Below are 19,765 nucleotides of genomic sequence, written 5' to 3'. Positions count from 1 at the left end.
GGTTTATTCAGTTATTATGACACACATTTATTTCCACATCCCAGCTCTCACAGATTGACCTTCGGCTGTCCGGTCAGTCTCTGCTCAGTGCTTCCTCATCTGTTGCCGCCTCCAGACCCACAAACATGTTGTTTTGAACATATCATTACCTCAGACGGAATTATTTGAATTTTAATTTATTAAAGGATAGCCCCTTGAGATGTAACATCTCATTTTCAAGGGCGTCCCTAGACAAACATATACATAGAACACATGACAACATGACACTACATCACATTATAGACCTACATAACAAATATCAAAGGCTACGTTCAGACTGCCGTTGCAAGTGACCTGAATCTGATTTTGTCTGCTTTTGGCAGTGTGAACAGCACAAGTCCCACTGAATCTGACATCTTCAAATCAGAATCAGGCCACTTTTAAATGTGGCACTGAATCGGATACGTATCTGATTTTCTTGAATGTGACCGCAGTCTGAACAGGTCGCATTTAATGCATAATTCTGACCCACGCTGCACTGGGGGAAACCCCAGCTCTGCTGAAGCCTCGCAGCACCTCATGGAGATCGTCTCCTTGGGGTAGTTTAATATAGTCAAGCATGAGGACCTGGTGCACAGCTTTGCAGAAGTCATGCACAGTAGCGCAAACGGAGAACTTTGCGATGCCAAACAGGTTGGCCAAGGTGCAGTAACCCGCCCCCATTGCTACCCAATATAGCCCCACTCGCTTTCTTAAGGAGATGGACCTCCTGAACGATGTGTCTCCTCTTGAAAATCTCGGGGAAAAGCGCTGACAAATGTGATCAAAGGTTTTCCTCCACATATGATTGCCACCTTCTGTGTGGGAGACCTGGGTTCAAATCCCCTGCATGAAAGGTACTACCTCCGTTAGGGGTCCTTACTCTATCTGTCTACCTGTAAATCGCTTTGGATTAAAGCATTTGCCAAATGCATAAACCTAAACATTCTAAAGTTCTGGAAGAATTCCTGCTCCGTGTAACCAGCCACATCCTGATCACAAAACTCCTGGCTCCGACGCCGCATGCGGATACTTCTAGTTTTCCAGAATCAAACATAAATCCATTTAGAACATCACCATGGCATATGTCCCAACATTAGGAATCTAACGGAGGCTTTACAGCAGAATATTTTGGCATCAATTCTCTGGTGTGTGGAATAAGTCATGTTTCCAGGCATCCGTTCAGGATGCAGGGTCATGTGTCTGGTGCATGTTTCTCCCAGACGCCAGTGACTTGTTGTGAGGTGGTGAAGATTTGTTCCCATGATGCTTCAGGACTCTGACTCCTCTTTCTCCTTGTTGTTTATCAGTTCTCCAAACCAGTCCACCTCCAGTGATGCGGGACCGGTGGTGACCCGACAGATCCCCTGCAGGTAATCCGATGGAAACGTTTCTCTCTGGTGAAGGCTTTCTGGCGGCTCCGTCTAATTTGGGCAATTACTGATTCTATCTCAAACAGACCATAGTTATCACTTCCAGATATTCTGCACAGTAAAACTGTCTGATGGCATCCAAACCCTTCAGATTATAGCTGCACATGTGGGTTTCTAGGCAGCAGATTTGATCAGACCTGATCAGACAACTACAGCTGAAAGCAGAAATTTAGTTTATCTTTAAATGAGTGTAAACCTTTTCTGGTTTTGGTCACTTAGGATCCCTAACATGTTTTGCCTTTGTTAAATGACAGAATAAAGAGAGATTGTTTTCCATTTACACCCCCTTCTTCAGTATTTGGCAGTGCAGCCTTGAAACTGTTTGACTCGGGCCACACGTTTCCTTCCACCAGAGTTTTGGCTCATTCCTCTGGACAGATCCGATGGAACCGAGTCCGGGTTTGTAGCCAGTCTTGCTCACATCCATGCACCTTTTCTACAGGACTGTGGTCAGAGCTCTGTGATGGCCGCTCCAATACTTCGACTTTGTCATCCTTCAGCTTCTTTGGAGCTAATCTGGAGGTTTGTTTGGAGTCATCGTCCATCTGGAAGACTTCCTGGCTGATGTTTCCAGATGTTGCTTCAATATGTCCACATAATTTTCTTTTCCCATGATGCCATCTGTTCTGTGAAGTACAGCAGTCCCTCCTGCAGCAGAGCAGCCCCACAGCTTGATGCTGCCACCCCCGTACTTCACAGTTGGGATGGTGTTCTGAGGCCTGCAGCTTCCTTCTTTTCCTCCAAAGATCCCATTGATCATCCATTGATCATCCATCGGACCAAACATTAAGATCTTTGTCCCCACGTGTGTTTTTTTTTCTAGTGGCATTCTTCTGGCTGAGTGTTCTTGCCGCTCATGTTTTACCGTGGATGATCAGACTGTCTGATCAGTTTCAGCAGCATCTTCAGACCAAACCTTCCTTCGGTCCATCTCCTTCCTGAGTGCTGTGATGGCTGTACACCCCCGTGGTGGTTATATATGCGTATTATTGTTTGAATGGAGGAACGTGGGAATACATCCACAGCTGTGCCACCAGTGAACTCAAATAGTGTAAGTTAAGTCAGACTGGAATCATCTGTAATTTTCTTTGTTGTTTGAAGTCATCATAAACTCTTTAAAACTCTACAAATTATATCTCTCTATTCTGACATTTAACAAAAAACAAAAACTTTTGGTGATCCTAACTGACGTGGAATAGAAAAGGTTTACATTGAGTTAAACTGAGAAAAATAAGCTTCTGGTTTCAGCTGGAAACGGCGCTCACAGAGTTGAATCTGAACAGAGTAATAATCTGATTACCTGACCCTGTTCATTTTTCCTCAGAGCTCTTCTGGATCAGTCGATCAGCTGTGATGAAAGCCCAGAGTCCACCCAGGAGAGGACCAACAGAACCGGGTGTGAAGGTGAGTGTACCCGGACCTGATCCACATCCATTACCTGGAAACCAGAACAACAGATGGTGTTTTTAAAATGGAAACTATATTTAAGAAAGTAAATATTTAATGATGACGCTTTTCTGAATGTTAAAATCGCCTATAACTAAAGCAGGTCAGCAAAGTCAGAGATTAAATCCTTTATGGAATTTGGTGGTTGGTAGATCACAAAACAGAGCAGAAGAAACGTTTATCTCCAGGAGTTGCAGCCTAAAACTAGCATACGGTTCTGACGGGACCTGGAAACAGCGAAAACTGGATTTTAAAACTGAAGCTAAACCTCCAACTTTGCTAGAGATCCATGGAGACCTGAAAAGTGAACAGTAGAGAAGAGAAAGAGGCAGCATGAAGCATACTTCGCTCCGGCTTTATTATAGGTACATATGTAGTGTTGAGTTTCATGTTTGTTCAGAGAGAGTCAGATTCCTGGTATATTTGCACATACCTGTCCAATACACCACATTCCAAATTATTATGCAAATTATAGATTTCTCTTCTAATTTTCCTAGTCTATGCAAATCAAAGTCATTTTTTTTAAGTCATCAACTGTTAGAGTATAATTCAAATGTTATTGAACAAACCTCCCAATGATTACAGTATTTTTTTCAAAAATAAAAATGTTCAAAACATTTTATAGGTTGTAAAGAATTGAAAATGGTCATTTGTTGAATTTGCAGCATTATGAGGTCATATTTACTGAAATCAAAAGCTATTTCAATCAAAAACATCTTAACAGGTTAAGTTCTATTTTAACATAAGACCCCTTATTTGACAGAAGCTTCACATTTCTTGCATCCATTGAAGTTGAGTTTTTGGAGAGTTTCCGCTTGAATTTCTTTGCAGGATGTCAGAATAGCCTCCCAGAGCTGCTGTTTGGATGTGACCTGCCTCCCACCCTCATAGATCTTTTGTTTGAGGATTCTTAATAGGGTTGAGGTCAGGGAAGGATGGGGCCCATAGCAGCCAATGATGCAGAGGCATTCCTTGCTTCTATGGAAGAAAGTGGTCAGTCAGAAACTCCCCATACTTTTCAGAGGTAATTGTCACAGCTTCAGAGATCCCAAAGGGGCCGACCGGCTCTCTCCTAAAGATGACACCTTGCCACCTCCTTGCTGATGTTGCAGCCTTGTTGGGACACGGTGGCCGTCCACCAACCATCCACTACTCCATCCATCTGGACCATCCAGGGTTGGTTCTGGAGGATCCTACACCTTGATGTTCGTGGGCACTAGCAGCTTCAAAGTTCGCTGCTTCGTAATGGCATTTTAGCAGCTGCTTTCTTAATCCCATGTATTTGTCTGGCAGAGACCTTCCTCGTTGTGCCTTTATCTGCATGAACCCGAGTGTGCCATGAATCAGCCAGAAATCTCTTAACAGTACAATGATCATGCTTAAGATTTTGTGAAAGATTTTCATACCTTGTCCGAGGCAGTCAACTATTTCAAGCTTTTCAGCAGCAGAGAGATCCTTTTTCTTTCCCATATTGCTTGAAAATGTAGGTCTACTTAATAATATGGAACGTCCTTCTTCAGTAGTTTTTCCTTTAATTAAGCTCACCCAGCAAACTAACTATCACAGTTGACTGTGATTGATTCCAGTGATCCAAAGAGCCCTGAGGCACGATAACATCCGAAGTTTAATGGAAAACAAAAAATGTAATCTTTATAACACTTAAATACAATTTGCATAATAATGTGGAACAATTCTGAGTTAAGCTATTAAAACATCACATGTTCTGTTGTATAAACTTGGATGTGAATGTAAATCAGTGAAAATATTTAAGCTACTTTCAGTCTCAGGTCACATGACTGCACACACTTTAAATTATCTTCATGTCTTCGTCCAGGTGCCAGGTACCTTCATCACCTTCATCACACGACGAATGTCATACGGCAGAATGTGATGGACGCTGAAAGCAACGACACAATGCTGAGAGTGAGTCCAGCTCAGTCACCTGTCCATCACATCTGTATAATCACACCTGTCCATCACATCTGTATAATCGCACCTGTCCATCACACCTGTATAATCACACCTGTCCGCCACATCTGTATAATCACACCTGTCCATCACATCTGTATAATCGCACCTGTCCACCACATCTGTATAATCGCACCTGTATAATCACACCTGTCCATCACACCTGTATAATCGCACCTGTATAATCACACCTGTATAATCGCACCTGTCCATCACACCTGTATAATCGCACCTGTATAATCGCACCTGTCCGCCACATCTGTATAATCGCACCTGTCCGCCACATCTGTATAATCACATCTGTCCGCCACATCTGTATAATCGCACCTGTCCATCACACCTGTATAATCGCACCTGTATAATCACACCTGTATAATCGCACCTGTCCATCACACCTGTATAATCGCACCTGTATAATCGCACCTGTCCGCCACATCTGTATAATCGCACCTGTCCGCCACATCTGTATAATCACATCTGTCCGCCACATCTGTATAATCGCACCTGTCCGCCACATCTGTATAATCACATCTGTATAATCGCACCTGTCCATCACACCTGTATAATCACATCTGTATAATCGCACCTGTCCGCCACATCTGTATAATCGCACCTGTCCACCACATCTGTATAATCGCACCTGTCCACCACATCTGTATAATCGCACCTGTCCACCACATCTGTATAATCGCACCTGTCCACCACATCTGTATAATCACATCTGTATAATCGCACCTGTCCATCACACCTGTATAATCACATCTGTATAATCGCACCTGTCCGCCACATCTGTATAATCGCACCTGTCCACCACATCTGTATAATCGCACCTGTCCACCACATCTGTATAATCGCACCTGTCCACCACATCTGTATAATCGCACCTGTCCACCTCATCTGTATAATCACACCTGTCCACCACATCTGTATAATCACATCTGTATAATTGCACCTGTCCACCACATCTGTATAATCACATCTGTATAATCACACCTGTCCATCACATCTGTATAATCACACCTGTCCACCACATCTGTATAATCGCACCTGTCCACCACATCTGTATAATCGCACCTGTCCACCACATCTGTATAATCACACCTGTCCACCACATCTGTATAATCGCACCTGTCCACCACATCTGTATAATCGCACCTGTCCACCACATCTGTATAATCGCACCTGTCCATCACATCTGTATAATCGCACCTGTCCATCACATCTGTATAATCGCACCTGTCTACCACATCTGTATAATCGCACCTGTCCATCACATCTGTATAATCGCACCTGTCCACCACATCTGTATAATCACATCTGTATAATCGCACCTGTCCACCACATCTGTATAATCGCACCTGTCCACCACATCTGTATAATCGCACCTGTCCACCACATCTGTATAATCGCACCTGTCCATCACATCTGTATAATCGCACCTGTCCACCACATCTGTATAATCACATCTGTATAATCGCACCTGTCCACCACATCTGTATAATCACACCTGTCCACCACATCTGTATAATCACACCTGTCCATCACATCTGTATAATCACACCTGTCCGCCACATCTGTATAATCACACCTGTCCGCCACATCTGTATAATCGCACCTGTCCGCCACATCTGTATAATCGCACCTGTCCGCCACATCTGTATAATCGCACCTGTCCATCACATCTGTATAATCGCACCTGTCCATCACATCTGTATAACGCACCTGTCCACCACATCTGTATAATCGCACCTGTCCACCACATCTGTATAATCACATCTGTATAATCGCACCTGTCCACCTCATCTGTATAATCACATCTGTATAATCGCACCTGTCCATCACATCTGTATAATCGCACCTGTCCACCACATCTGTATAATCACATCTGTATAATCGCACCTGTCCACCACATCTGTATAATCGCACCTGTCCACCACATCTGTATAATCGCACCTGTCCACCACATCTGTATAATCACATCTGTATAATCACACCTGTCCATCACATCTGTATAATCACACCTGTCCACCACATCTGTATAATCACATCTGTATAATCGCACCTGTCCACCACATCTGTATAATCGCACCTGTCCACCACATCTGTATAATCGCACCTGTCCACCACATCTGTATAATCGCACCTGTCCATCACAGCACAGACTGATGGTTTTTGTCTGCAGTTTGCAGGAAAAAGTTGCTCCAGTTGTTGCAACTCGTTGTCCAGCAACAGCAGTGAGGACAGACACACAGGGGTGGTGTCACTGGACAGCGGCATCGACTCCGTCAGATGCACATCATTGGCCCCACCCACTGTTGCCTTGGCAACACTTGCCCTCAGAGATATGAGGGGTGGGGGTCATGTTACTGACCTCAGTGGCACCTGCTCTTTGTCCAGGTGAGGCCTTCAGCAGCTTTTAGCTTACAGTTTACAGGTGAGACGACATGTTGTCATGATGACAGACTGTCAGTAATTGGACCACGGTCTACTTTTTTACCATTCACCTGTTTAATCAAAGAGAGAAATCAAAGAACATGAGTGTGCGCTTGTTGAAGCAGCTGGAAGTGCTTTTCTGGTCTAACTGACCACTCAAAGCGCTTCTAATGCCACATTCACCCGTTCAGACACACTCCTACAGCACAGTCTACACATAACTATGTGCTTTCATACCATTCATACACCGATGTATCCATCGGTTGAAGAGGGGCTGTAGAATCCCACATAGCAATTCTGCACAGGCCTTCAGGACCCGGGAGTTGACACCATCTGGACCTGCAGCCTTGTTCTGGTTCAGTCTCTCCAGCTGCTTTTTCACCTGACTGCTGGAGTCAGACAGGCTGGAGGGGAGGCAGAGGGCGTCTCAGTGTGGAAATGTAGCTGAGAGGGTGAAGTGGTTGAATTCTGGGATGTGTTTGTTGCCGACTGAAATTACATCACAGACTGTGTCACAGCAGGTAATGTATAAACCATTACCAGAATACCACAGGTGAACTCTCTTAGATATTATAGACATTTTGCCACTGCTGCTCTTCAAGTCATCTGGTATTTTTGGGTCTTGTTGTTGGGCTTGAATTGGTATTCTGAAAGCTCATTCAGCACCTCTTGCTGGATAGTGTAGCGGTATGATTGCCACCTTCCATGTGGGAGACGTGGGTTCAAATCCCCTGCATGAAAGGTATTACCTCCAGTAGGGTCCTTAGGCAAGACCCCCTACCCTAACCCTATAAAAGTGTCTGCTAAATGCATAAACAAACAACAACAACCTCTTATATTGGCACGATAACTCAAATCTTAGAAGTATGAAAAGAATCCACTCAACCAGCTCAGCTTCTAAACCAGCATATAAAACATCTCCCAAAAATCAGCGTATTACAGGGAAAACAAAAGTTTGATAGAAATCTAGAAAAATACAAAATGTGCACATAATGACTGGAACATTGGCAGCTCGCTGTAGCGCTCAAATCAAATCAAAACACAATACATATTATGTTAAATACAGCATGTAACAGCACTGAATATGATAATACAATATGAACTTATATATATTAGTATTCTATTTGATATTTACAGTACATTAAACTCATTTAGCAGATGCTTTTATTTGAAGTAAGGAACACATCGGTGGGTAATTTTGTGTGCAGTATCTTGCCAAAAAATACAACACAAAGACTTTATAATATCATATTTAATAATGTAGAATGTTATTGCTCAACAAACCAGGTCAGAGGGCACATTCTGTGATTATGGAAAATATGTTATTGGTCTGCATCAGGAAAACCAAACACTTGATGTGCTTGATGTCTTCATCCTGGCAGCTTCTTAATCAGACTTAGAACCATGTTTTCACTGATGTGTTTACCGCTGAATCTGTTTCCTGTGTCACTTTAAAACATGTGACCAACTTCTGTGTACACGGATATTAGATGCTGACCTTCTCCCTCCTGCCTGTCCAGGCATTCTTCTGAAGGCAGATTAAAGATCAGCTCACCTGCCAATTCACCGGAGGCTTTCATCACCTATGCATGTGGCTCCACCCTGGAGGCAGGGTTTACTCACAGCCAGGAGAAATGCCTGCAGGACAGAGATGGACTGAGCAGGTCGGAGAGGGGACCTCTGCGGGAGAAGGCAAACAGGTGAGGAGAATTAGATAAAGAGAAGGAGAAGAATGAGTAATGCTCCAGACACAGGTGTGACTTTAAAGTCAGAATAGAGCATAAATAAATCTGCATCACAGAAAAAGTTATAAACCTCTCAGCCAAATGTGAGTGATTAAAACAATCCCTATAACAAAAATAAAGTTTTAGAAATAAGAAGATGAGCAGTGGTCTCTGATTAACAGATCTCAAATCAGCTCAAATAAACTGCACTAATATGACAGTTTTCCCCCTAGCAAACTGCTCAGATGGTCAGGTGCAGCTTTCCTGCACTTCCACCTATGGCAGCCCAACACCCACTGTAAACAAGTTTGTCTTTGGTTATACAGGGACTAGCCAGCTCTGTAAAGCGGCTCCGGTGATCATACTCCCTCAGCACCCCTCCACAGAAACCCTCAGGGAACACGATCGTAAGCCTTCTCCAAGTCGACATAACACATGTAGACTGGATGGTAAAACTCCCACGATCCCCTCAGTTACTGTGAGTGTAAAGATCTGCTCCACTGTTCCACAACCTGGGAGAAAGCAACACAGCTCCTCCTGAATCAGAGGTTTGTCAGTCGGTCGGGGCCTCCTCTCCAGCATCCTGGAGTAGACTTTCTCGGTGAGGTTGAGTAGAATGATCCCCCTGTAGTTGGAACACACTCTCTGGTCCCCCTTCTTAAAGATGGGAACCGCCACCCAGTCTTCCACTTCACAGGTGTTGTCCCAGACCTCCATGCGGCATTGAAGAGGTGTTTTAGCCAAGACAGCCCCACCATGTCCAGAGCCTGTCTTCCCCATCCAACTCACCACGAGGTGGTTTTCAATTGACAGCTCTAGTCCTCTCCTCTCAAGTCAATCATCGACATCGATAAAACTCCCATGTTAGATTATGCTGGGGCACAGCTTTGGACACAGCTAATCAATAGCTTGTAAAAAACTAAAAAAGGGTTACCTTGTGAGCTTGTTGTCTTGCTAGCTTCCTTGCTTGTGAGCTTGTTAGCTTACGGCTACACCAGGTACCGGTCCATTACAGAGACACACGACATCCACACTCGCATCTGCTGTCAGTTTAGAGTCACCAGTTAACCTAACATGCTTTTGGGCTGTTGGAGGAACGCACATGGAGGTAATTAAAGCCATAATGAAATGTAGACTGTAAGAACTGGATCAGAACAACTGCCCAGTGGAGTTCACCTAAACAAGTTGTCCTATATGTATGAGCAGAATGAGACAAAAAAATAGAAAGGAAAAAGCTCCATGAAGGATGCAGACATTGAACGTAGTTTACTTGAAACGTGAAAGGTTTTTGTGGCTAGTTTCGGGGTCATCATCGTACTCAGTGTGATTGGTCATTTGCTCCTTAAAGGTTATAAAAGCATTTGTCAAGATTAGTTTCCTGCACATTTTTAAACTAGTTTAACATTTTACTTCTTCATGATATAAAGAAGATTGTTCCAACAACATGAAACTCCACAGTGATCAGAAGATTCTTTCCCCTGAGCAGAAGCTCTGTGCTTGTTTGCCTGAACAGGGTCTAACAGGTGTGTCACCAGCTGACCAAGTTCAGGGCAGGTCATTCACCACTTTCTCCTTTTCCTCCTAAAGGGTCAGATGTCATCCAATCAGAGATGTCTTTGTCAGGAAGAATCAGTCTGATGTCACAAAGACGGTGAGTCAGTTAAATGTATTATTATGTCTTGTCCTTGATCGAAATAAGTTTGTCATCATTACTCAGATCATAACGTCTGTCTAAATTATTCTCTAACAGCAATTTCCTCCTCAGTTCATCAGCAGAGTCTTGGCTTCATCTCCGTGGGGCTCTCTCACCCGCACCATGTCAAATGACAGTCTGTGCAGGAGTTTGTCCCTCACCAGTTCCCGTAGAACTCTGCATACATCAGACCAGAGGCCGCCGCATCATCGCAGCATGCCGCTGCCGAGCGCAAGCGGGAAACCGATGAAGAGTGAGTAGCTGCTCAGTTTCAACAAAACCAGACGGCTTCCTGTTTCACCTGTCTGTCTCCACAGGTGAACTCTGTTCATCGGCTGTTAAGTCCACCATGACTGGGCATAGACAGATGCCCCTCCCCCAGGTATCACCACACCTGGACTTGTGTCACCTGGTTGAAGCCGCTCGAACCTGCAGAGGTAAACAAACCATCATCAGTATAAAACCGACTTCATGTAACAAGTGGGAAAAACAAAAACATCAGATCTTCTCTGATCCAATCCCATGTCCTGAGCTGCACGAGGCGACTGTGGAGAGAAAAAACTCCCTTTAACAGGAAGAAACCTCCATCAGAACCAGAACCAGGAAGGGTCCATCTGCCTGGACCAGCTGGGGCTGAGAGGACAGGAAAGAGGGGACAACAAGCAGCGTAACACCAGGCCAGAGACACCTGCTGAGAGAGAGAAACACAAGTTAATGACAGCAATGATGTCATCTGTACATGGAGGGAGGAGAGGTGCATCATGGGAGCTCCCCCAGCAGGCTGGGCCTATAGCAGCAGAACTATGGGATGTTTCAGGCTCACCTGAGCCATCCCTAACTATAAGCTTTATCAGAAAGGAAAGTTTCAGCCTGATCTTAAAGGTAGAGAGGGTGTCTGCTTCCTGAAGCCAAACTGGCAGCTGGTTCCACAGAGAGGGGCCTGATAACTGAAGGCTCTGCCTCCCATTCTGCTTTTAGGGGCCTGATAACTGAAGGCTCTGCCTCCCATTCTGCTTTTAGGGGCCTGATAACTGAAGGCTCTGCCTCCCATTCTGCTTTTAGGGGCCTGATAACTGAAGGCTCTGCCTCCCATTCTGCTTTTAGGGGCCTGATACCTGAAGGCTCTGCCTCCCAGTCTGCTTTTAGGGGCCTGATAACTGAAGGCTCTGCCTCCCATTCTGCTTTTAGGGGCCTGATAACTGAAGGCTCTGCCTCCCATTCTGCTTTTAGGGGCCTGATAACTGAAGGCTCTGCCTCCCATTCTGCTTTTAGGGGCCTGATAACTGAAGGCTCTGCCTCCCATTCTGCTTTTAGGGGCCTGATAACTGAAGGCTCTGCCTCCCATTCTACTTTTAGGGGCCTGATAACTGAAGGCTCTGCCTCCCATTCTGCTTTTAGGGGCCTGATAACTGAAGGCTCTGCCTCCCATTCTGCTTTTAGGGGCCTGATAACTGAAGGCTCTGCCTCCCATTCTGCTTTTAGGGGCCTGATAACCGAAGGCTCTGCCTCCCGTTCTGCTTTTAGGGGCCTGATAACTGAAGGCTCTGCCTCCCATTCTGCTTTTAGGGGCCTGATAACTGAAGGCTCTGCCTCCCATTCTGCTTTTAGGGGCCTGATAACTGAAGACTCTGCCTCCCATTCTGCTTTTAGGGGCCTGATAACTGAAGGCTCTGCCTCCCATTCTGCTTTTAGGGGCCTGATAACTGAAGGCTCTGCCTCCCATTCTGCTTTTAGGGGCCTGATAACTGAAGGCTCTGCCTCCCATTCTGCTTTTAGAAACTCTGGGAACCACAAGGAAACCTGCAGCCTGAGAGCAAAGTGCTCTGTTGGGGAAATAAACTGGGTCCCTCCGTTGGTCCCAGGATTGTCGTCTAGCAGCTCCTACACCACGCCTAAGACAATCCAAACTCTGTTCATGTGTCGTCCCACGATGGTGGAATGAGCTACCGAGCGCTACCAGAACAGGGGCGTCCCTGTCTATCTTCAAGAAGCTCCTGAAAACCCAGCTCTTCAGAGAGCATCTCCTATCCCAGCACTTACCTTGTACTTCCCTCCCCCCTCTATCTCTGCACATTATCTTTCTGCACTTCCTTCTATGCCTGCACCCTATCTCTACTCTGTCCCCTCTGACAGAGTCGGACTCCTGGGTTCCTTCTATGGAGCTTATTGTTAGCTTTGATGTTAGCTGTTATATCTTCATTTGTAAGTCGCTTTGGATAAAAGCGTCTGCTAAATACAGAAACAGAAACATCCAACTATGAGATCTTTAAGATATGATGGAGCTCGGTCATTAAGAGCTTTATATGTGAGGAGAAGAATCTTAAATTCTATTCTGAATTTAACAGGGAGCCAGTGAGGAGAAGCTAAATGTGTGTGTATATTCAGGTGTGTGTTCGTGGTCATCTCTCTGTGACATCAGTCAGCTCCATGAACTGGAAGTGGCATCACAGAGCTCTGCCCTGCAGGACAGGTGAGGACCCCTCATTAACCCGAGTATCTGCATCATTGATGACATCACTAGATACTGCTGACACCACAGTGATGTCATGTCTCTCCCTCAGTGACATTACAACCTCCCTGTCTGGTAAAGTATTCCAGCTGGAGGAGATTCTTCATCAGCTGCAGCTTGACCTGCTGAAGGTAAACCTGATTCGCTGATGACATACAGGTGAGGGATGACATCATCACTAACCTGTGTGTGCATGTGTGTGCAATGTGTTCAGGAGCAGCAGGACAAAGCAGCGCTGCAGCAGCAGGTGCTGAGCCTCCGTCAGGATAACCTCCGTCTGCAGGAAGAGAGTCGAAGTGCCACTGAGCAGATCGGACGCTTCACCGCCTGGATGCTGCGCCGGGGAATGTTACCGTGACAACACCAAACGTTTGATGAAGAACGTGGTGTCTAAACGTTCAGAGCCTGGCTGATGGTCATACAGCTTAAAGAACAACCCGTCCACTTTTGGTTTGTTTCAAACCAGACGGACATTATGTCATAATACTTTTTATCTTCATAAATAAACATTTCAAGGTTTTCATCTGCGTTTTAGGCTCCTTTCCGCTGCAACAGATTACAGGACTTATTTATAATTCATCCCAACATTATTTTATATTAAATCTGATGTATTTGTGCTTTGTATGATGACTGCGCTGTGTTCAGGGCACGCTCCTTATGACAGGACCACAGTTTATGTTCTGATACCTCATTCCCAGGCAGCAGTATCACAGGGCAAAGCAATGACGAACTCCATATCAGTGAACTCGGCTTTCATCTGTCCTGATCAGATCATATAATGATGACACTGCGATCTCATGAGTTAGATGGAAACAAAGCAGACGGAGCAGTGCGTTCGTGGACCACTGGACATGTCAGAGGTTTGTGTTCTTCAGTCAGAGGTCAAATGAAAGAGTGACATAACTCCGGTGCAGTTTAAAGATTACAGTGATCAATTGTTTCTGATTTAAAGTGTTCCATGTTGTTTAAAAGGTTTTTGGTTGTTGAACTTTTAAATGTTTTACTATATGTTGAAAGTGAACAAAGTCTGAGTTCTTGTTTGTGAAATTTTATTAGAGCTCTTTTAAAACAGTTATAGCCCAACAAAAATAAAACACTGTAGGTTGAATAAACTGTGTGAGTGAATTTTCTGTATGACTCCAATAATAAGGAATTACAGTAGTTCAGTCCTGAAGGAACAGATGCATGGAGCAGTTTCTCTGCATCACCCTGAGACAGGATGGTCCTGATTTTAATGATATTACGAAGGTGAAAGAAGGCAGAAACCTGTTTTATATGAGAGTCAGAGGACAGATCCTGGTCAGAAATAACTCCAAGGTTCCTCCCTGTAGGACCAGAAGCCAAGGAAATACCATCCAGAGTAACTATATAACAGGACAATTTCTCCCTGAAGCGCTCAGGTCCAAAGAGAACAACTTCAGTTTGTCTGAATTTAAAAACAGAAAGTTCTGAGTCATCCAGGTCTTTATGTCTTAGATTAGATTAGATTTTCCTTTATTGTCCCACAATGGGGAAATTCACATGTTACAGCAGCAAGCAAGAGACAAAAAGAAGAAAGACAACAGGGACATACAATAGCAGGTAATACCACCAGTATCAGCAGTTGTACGTGGGCTCGTAAAAAGAAAGAAAATTGTACATTCTTAATATATTATTATTATATACAGTGGTTATTTTACAGTGGATATTGACCATTAAGTACTGTGCATTATTTTTATAATTTCTATGCCACATTTCTATTTAATTTAACCAAGTCTAAATTAAGTCTTACCATAGAAAATGTTGGCCAGGCTCATTTGAATCAGCCAGTTGTGATCAGTCATGTGAAGAAAATCTTTTAACTGATTCACAGAGGACATTTTTAATTCTGAGGTCTCAAACAAATCAGCTTTTACAGCCCTGGATTAAATTGGAGGCTTTGCTTTTTATTTATCTGTTGCCTTGGTGACTCATCATCAAAGATCCTTTTTTGATGTATTTTATTTATCAAACAGTTCTAACGCTTTAAACGCCAGGGTTTTCTTTTTAAAGAAAACTTTACAGTTTGATAACAAATGGTTCGAGATAAAGGGATACTGTAAGTGGGAACAATATTGAATGTGACCCAAAGTTTATGAAGGCAGTACATTTAGAAGAATAAAAAACAGCTTTTTTAAATCTATTTTTTTACAGCATAAATAGCAGTTTTTTAAAATTATTTGAATATAGAGTTGAATATTGGCATATATACTGACTTTCCGTACTATAGCAGCCTCCAGATGAGCCAGCAGACATGAGAAGCTGTTCTTCCACTTCTTTCACATTAAGAATTATTGTCAGTCTGAATATGGCTTGTCATCAATTTCCTGTCTGATGTGATAAAGTCAGAGCACAACCGGCAGCAACACACTGCTGAACACACTGAACAATGCTACATCAGCTGCTATTCGAACCAATCAGAGACTGAGCTTCCTCTACGGTCAGAGGTCACTGTGTCAGATGTGTTTAGTTTGATGTGAAATAAAAAGGACAGAAGCAGTCAGAGACTCCAAGGCAAACCCTGCAGCTGACACTAAACCTGGATCAGAATCAGGAGATTTTCTAGTCCAGTTAACTGGAAAACAGCATTACTCCACATTCACACACTCATATAGCATATCACTTTTGTTCAGAGGACACAGGAATTTTCCCTTTGTCACACACATTCACACTCTGACAAAAAGGTGCAATCTAAGTGTCACCTGATCTCAGTATATCAAGAGGATGAAGGAACTCTCCAAACGGATCAGGGACAAAATTATGGAGAAGTATGGATCAGGGTTGGGTTATAAAAGATAAATGAAACTCTGAAAATCCAAAAGAGCACTCGGTATTTCTACGAGCCACAGTCATTCATTCAAACTCAGAACACACAGAGATTTAGTTCTGTCACATCCGCACCGACAGGGTCATCAGAGCCAAAGTGGGGTTCAGGGTGTTAATCAAAGACACTTCCACATGTGTTCCAGGGAAGATCGGAATCAAACCACTGACCTTTTGATTGTAATATGACTGCTCCTCTTCCTGAGCCACAGCCACCATTAACGTTTACAGAAACAGCCGATATCAGCATCCTGGTCTGTGTGTGTTTGTGTGTGTTGAAAGTTTGCCTGCAGCTTCAGTCTCATCATTGATGACCGGCTGTATGAAGTAAGAACACACAACCTGCTGTTGTTTCTGACGTTTCAGAACTCAGAAGCTCAGACTCAGCTTCAGTTCTGGATTTTTACTTGGGGTTTTACAGCATGCTTATGTTTATGCATTTAGCAGACACTTTTATCCAAAACGACTTACAAATGAGGATATAACATAACAGCTAACATCAAAGCTAACAATAAGCTCCATAGAAGGAACCCAGGAGTCCGACTCTGTCAGAGGGGACAGAGCAGAGATAGGGTGCAGGCATAGAAGGAAGTGCAGAAAGATAAAGTACAAAGATAGAGGGGGGAGGGAAGGACAAGGTAAGTGCTGGGATAGGAGATGCTCTCTGAAGAGCTGGGTTTTCAGGAGCTTCTTGAAGATAGACAGGGACGCCCCTGTTCTGGTAGCGCTCGGTAGGTCATTCCACCATCGTGGGACGACACATGAACAGAGTTTGGATTGTCTTAGGCGTGGTGTAGGAGCTGCTAGACGACAATCCTGGGACCAACGGAGGGACCCAGTTGGGACAGAAGCCTTTGCAAGAGCATTCAAGTAGATGGGAGCCGTTCCATTAAGCTCTTTGTAGCTAACATCAGGGACTTGAGTGCTAGGATAGGAGATGCTCTCTGAAGAGCTGGAGCATGTTGATGATGGTGGTCCTCAGACATGCAGGGTATTACATTATTAGTGTTTTGCCCTGCAGTTGCATCTGTGTGAGCAGACAAAGTGAATGTGGGTCAAACATGAATACTCACATCGTATAAATGGTAAAAAGGCATTCACTGAGGTAAATACTGGAAAAGCAGCTTCTAGATGCTTTTGAATGGACCAGTATATTCCAGATTACTTTGGATCAGAGCAGAAATAATCATGACTGACCTGCGGTCCGTTTACTGGGAAAAAATAGTTTTCTTTACTTATTTCTGCGAGGACCTTTAAGATCAAAGCTGAGTTAAGGAGATGCAGACTGAGATGTAAAATATTTTGTTTGGAGAATTTATCATTTCCTCATCTTGTTTTATAAAAGTAAATTATAACGTCTGTCCTCCAAGGTATTAAGGGCACCTGGCCACAGCGATTTAAAGACCTCAATGGAGCAGCACCAGTTAAGAAAAGCCACCGTGCCTGGAAAAGGGAAAACGGGGCAGCCCCTGGAGCCTGGGGGGAGGGTGACTCACTGGTGAGCATACTCACAAGCCGCCGGCTGAGTGCCTCTGTGTTGGGAGTTCTCCCTGGTGAGCGAGAAGATCGCCTCACTGCAGCTGCAAATTGCAGGAGGGAAGGTTCTGACTATTTGTGCGTATGTACCAAACAGCAGCTCAAATTACCTGGGCTTCTTGGAGTGTTCCAGGGGCCACCTGGGGCTTTCATTGTTCTTCTGGGGGATTTCAATACCCATGTGGGCAATGATGGAGTGACCTGGAGAGGTGGGACTGGGAGGAATAGCCTCCCTGGAGCTGGAGAGTGTCGCTGGGGAGAGGGATGTCTGGGTTTCCCTCCTGGTCCTTTTTGGTTCTGTGACCACTTAATTGACCACTTAATTCAATAATTGAAACCTTAAAATGTAATATTTGTGCATTCATTTGAGCTTAAATTCTCTTCAGATCCTCAGGCAGCAGCAGAGTCCTGCTGATCCGAGTCAGTATTAGACTGCCCACATGTGGACACTTTCAGCATCTACACCTTCCCACTGCCTGTTTAAACTGAGCTACAGACCATCTTTCAGTTATTCTGAGATCATAACGCATCTGAAATTAATGAAATTAAACTTTTTCTTGATGATATGAGCTGACATGTCTCTGGATATCAGGTCACATGTTTAAAAGCACATCACAGACCTGTAATTTTACTGTACAAAGAGCAGCAAAATGATTTGTTTTGGCACTAGTTTCAGCAGCAGAATAATCCACAGGTGGTGCTTTATTTAAAACTGTGTCAGGCTGCAGTAAAGAAAGATTCAGGTTAATCCATATTTTAGTTTTCACAAAGAAAATAATTAATTAAAACAGAAAATATGCGACAAAATCAAAATGCAGATCCATAAATGAATGAAAATAACTGCAAAGTTTAAGATTCAAATTCTGTCTATTAACTGACTGAAACTGTAACCAGTGAGAGCTGAAAGGGTTCATCAGCTTTAGGTGACTGATGATGCAACCTAAGAGGTGTCTCTGCGTGCTCAGTATCAAGTAGAGAAACCACAAATCTCCAATTAGGAAATGTCTCTCTTATTAGGGAAAACATCCTGGTCAGTCTGTGAACTTGGACTGCTGACGTTCTTCAGCCAATGTTTCCTGTAAAACACACAAAGAAGAAGCAGAGGTCAAACATCTGGACTGTGATGGAGGACTTCAGATCAAATTAATTAAATTGCAAATTGGTCCAAATCATGCAGAGCCAGTTAAGCCCAGGTAAGGCAACATTTAACTCATCACTGAGTGATGACCTTTAAATGAATGTGTCTGCTAAAAACACTCCAAAAATGAATAAATAAATGATTGTGCTAACTGTTTATTAAGAACAAAGCATCACAGGATATGTAGTTCATCTATGTAAAATATTGAATTAAAACATTTTCATGTGAAACTTCAAATACATTTAACATCATGATGTAGTTTACGGGACATAATTGATTGGCACGTGGAAGTGAGAGTTCAGCAACTCCCACATTTCGTGTATTCAGTGTATATGCTTGTACTGTTGGATAGATTGATAGAGTCTAAATCCATCCAATGCTGCCCACACTTATTTTTTGATACCGGTGCTTTCATGTCTGAAAAAGTGACTGAGCATTTTCTTTTCACTGGTACCCAGAAGCTCTTTATCCTCGTGTCCCTAGCAAGGCACTGCCTCTTTCATGGCATCCACATATTCTGTTGTGACATGTCGTGTCATCAACCATCTTGTGAAAGCCCCTTTCTTAAGTGTGAGAGCAACAACTCCACCTTCACTCTTGCCCTCACGGTTGATCGTTTGCTCCAGTGCCTGATCAGTTGGCACACAATTGAAGCTTCGCTCGTCAGACCGCCATGCAACAAAGCCATATTCTTGCAGGAACTTGTATGACTCTGGTTGCTGTTCCTGAAGTGTTTTAATTTCATCGACATAAAGCAAATACTTGGATAAGTTGATTCTTCCAGCAGCCCTGAACCATGGGAAAACTTCCACCATACAGTTTAAGTGAAGCTGAAAGTCTGCATCTCTCTCTGCCCGCAGCATTCTCAGCAAGAGGTCCACTCCTTGCATGAATGTGAACCAGTAAGCAATAAGCAAAGCAGACTGCTTACTTCCTGCCATTGGAAAAAGTGTGAACTAATTTCACAACTTCATCAATGTGTTCATCTTTGATTTCTTTGTTTTGTTGATGCCCTGTCTTTGGCAT

At 43.7% G+C, this 19,765-nt stretch overlaps 1 protein-coding gene across 2 annotated transcripts in view; it reads left to right on the top strand.

The window, feature by feature from the left end:
• Positions 1-14,344, top strand: part of LOC140305214 (signal-induced proliferation-associated 1-like protein 2) — a 34,489-nt gene extending 20,145 nt beyond the window's left edge. Inside the window, exons 11-21 of one of the 2 annotated variants that reach the window (XM_072383964.1) lie at positions 1,329-1,391; positions 2,776-2,855; positions 4,732-4,820; positions 7,048-7,262; positions 8,819-8,998; positions 10,610-10,673; positions 10,773-10,968; positions 11,033-11,152; positions 13,101-13,185; positions 13,277-13,355; positions 13,439-14,344. In XM_072383964.1, coding sequence (XP_072240065.1) covers positions 1,329-1,391; positions 2,776-2,855; positions 4,732-4,820; positions 7,048-7,262; positions 8,819-8,998; positions 10,610-10,673; positions 10,773-10,968; positions 11,033-11,152; positions 13,101-13,185; positions 13,277-13,355; positions 13,439-13,582 — 1,315 coding nt within the window. In that variant the 3' untranslated portion in view covers positions 13,583-14,344. The remainder of the gene's footprint in view (positions 1-1,328; positions 1,392-2,775; positions 2,856-4,731; positions 4,821-7,047; positions 7,263-8,818; positions 8,999-10,609; positions 10,674-10,772; positions 10,969-11,032; positions 11,153-13,100; positions 13,186-13,276; positions 13,356-13,438) is intronic. The other variant, XM_072383965.1, reaches the window with a different exon arrangement.
• Positions 14,345-19,765: the final 5,421 nt, after the last annotated feature.

Source organism: Leuresthes tenuis, unplaced genomic scaffold (assembly GCF_036924035.1).
Source record: "Leuresthes tenuis unplaced genomic scaffold, fLeuTen1.0.hap1 SCAF_4, whole genome shotgun sequence".
In the NCBI taxonomy this organism is placed as follows: domain Eukaryota; kingdom Metazoa; phylum Chordata; class Actinopteri; order Atheriniformes; family Atherinopsidae; genus Leuresthes; species Leuresthes tenuis.
The sequence above is the reverse complement of the archived record's forward strand: the minus strand, read 5'-3'. Positions and strand labels throughout refer to the sequence as shown.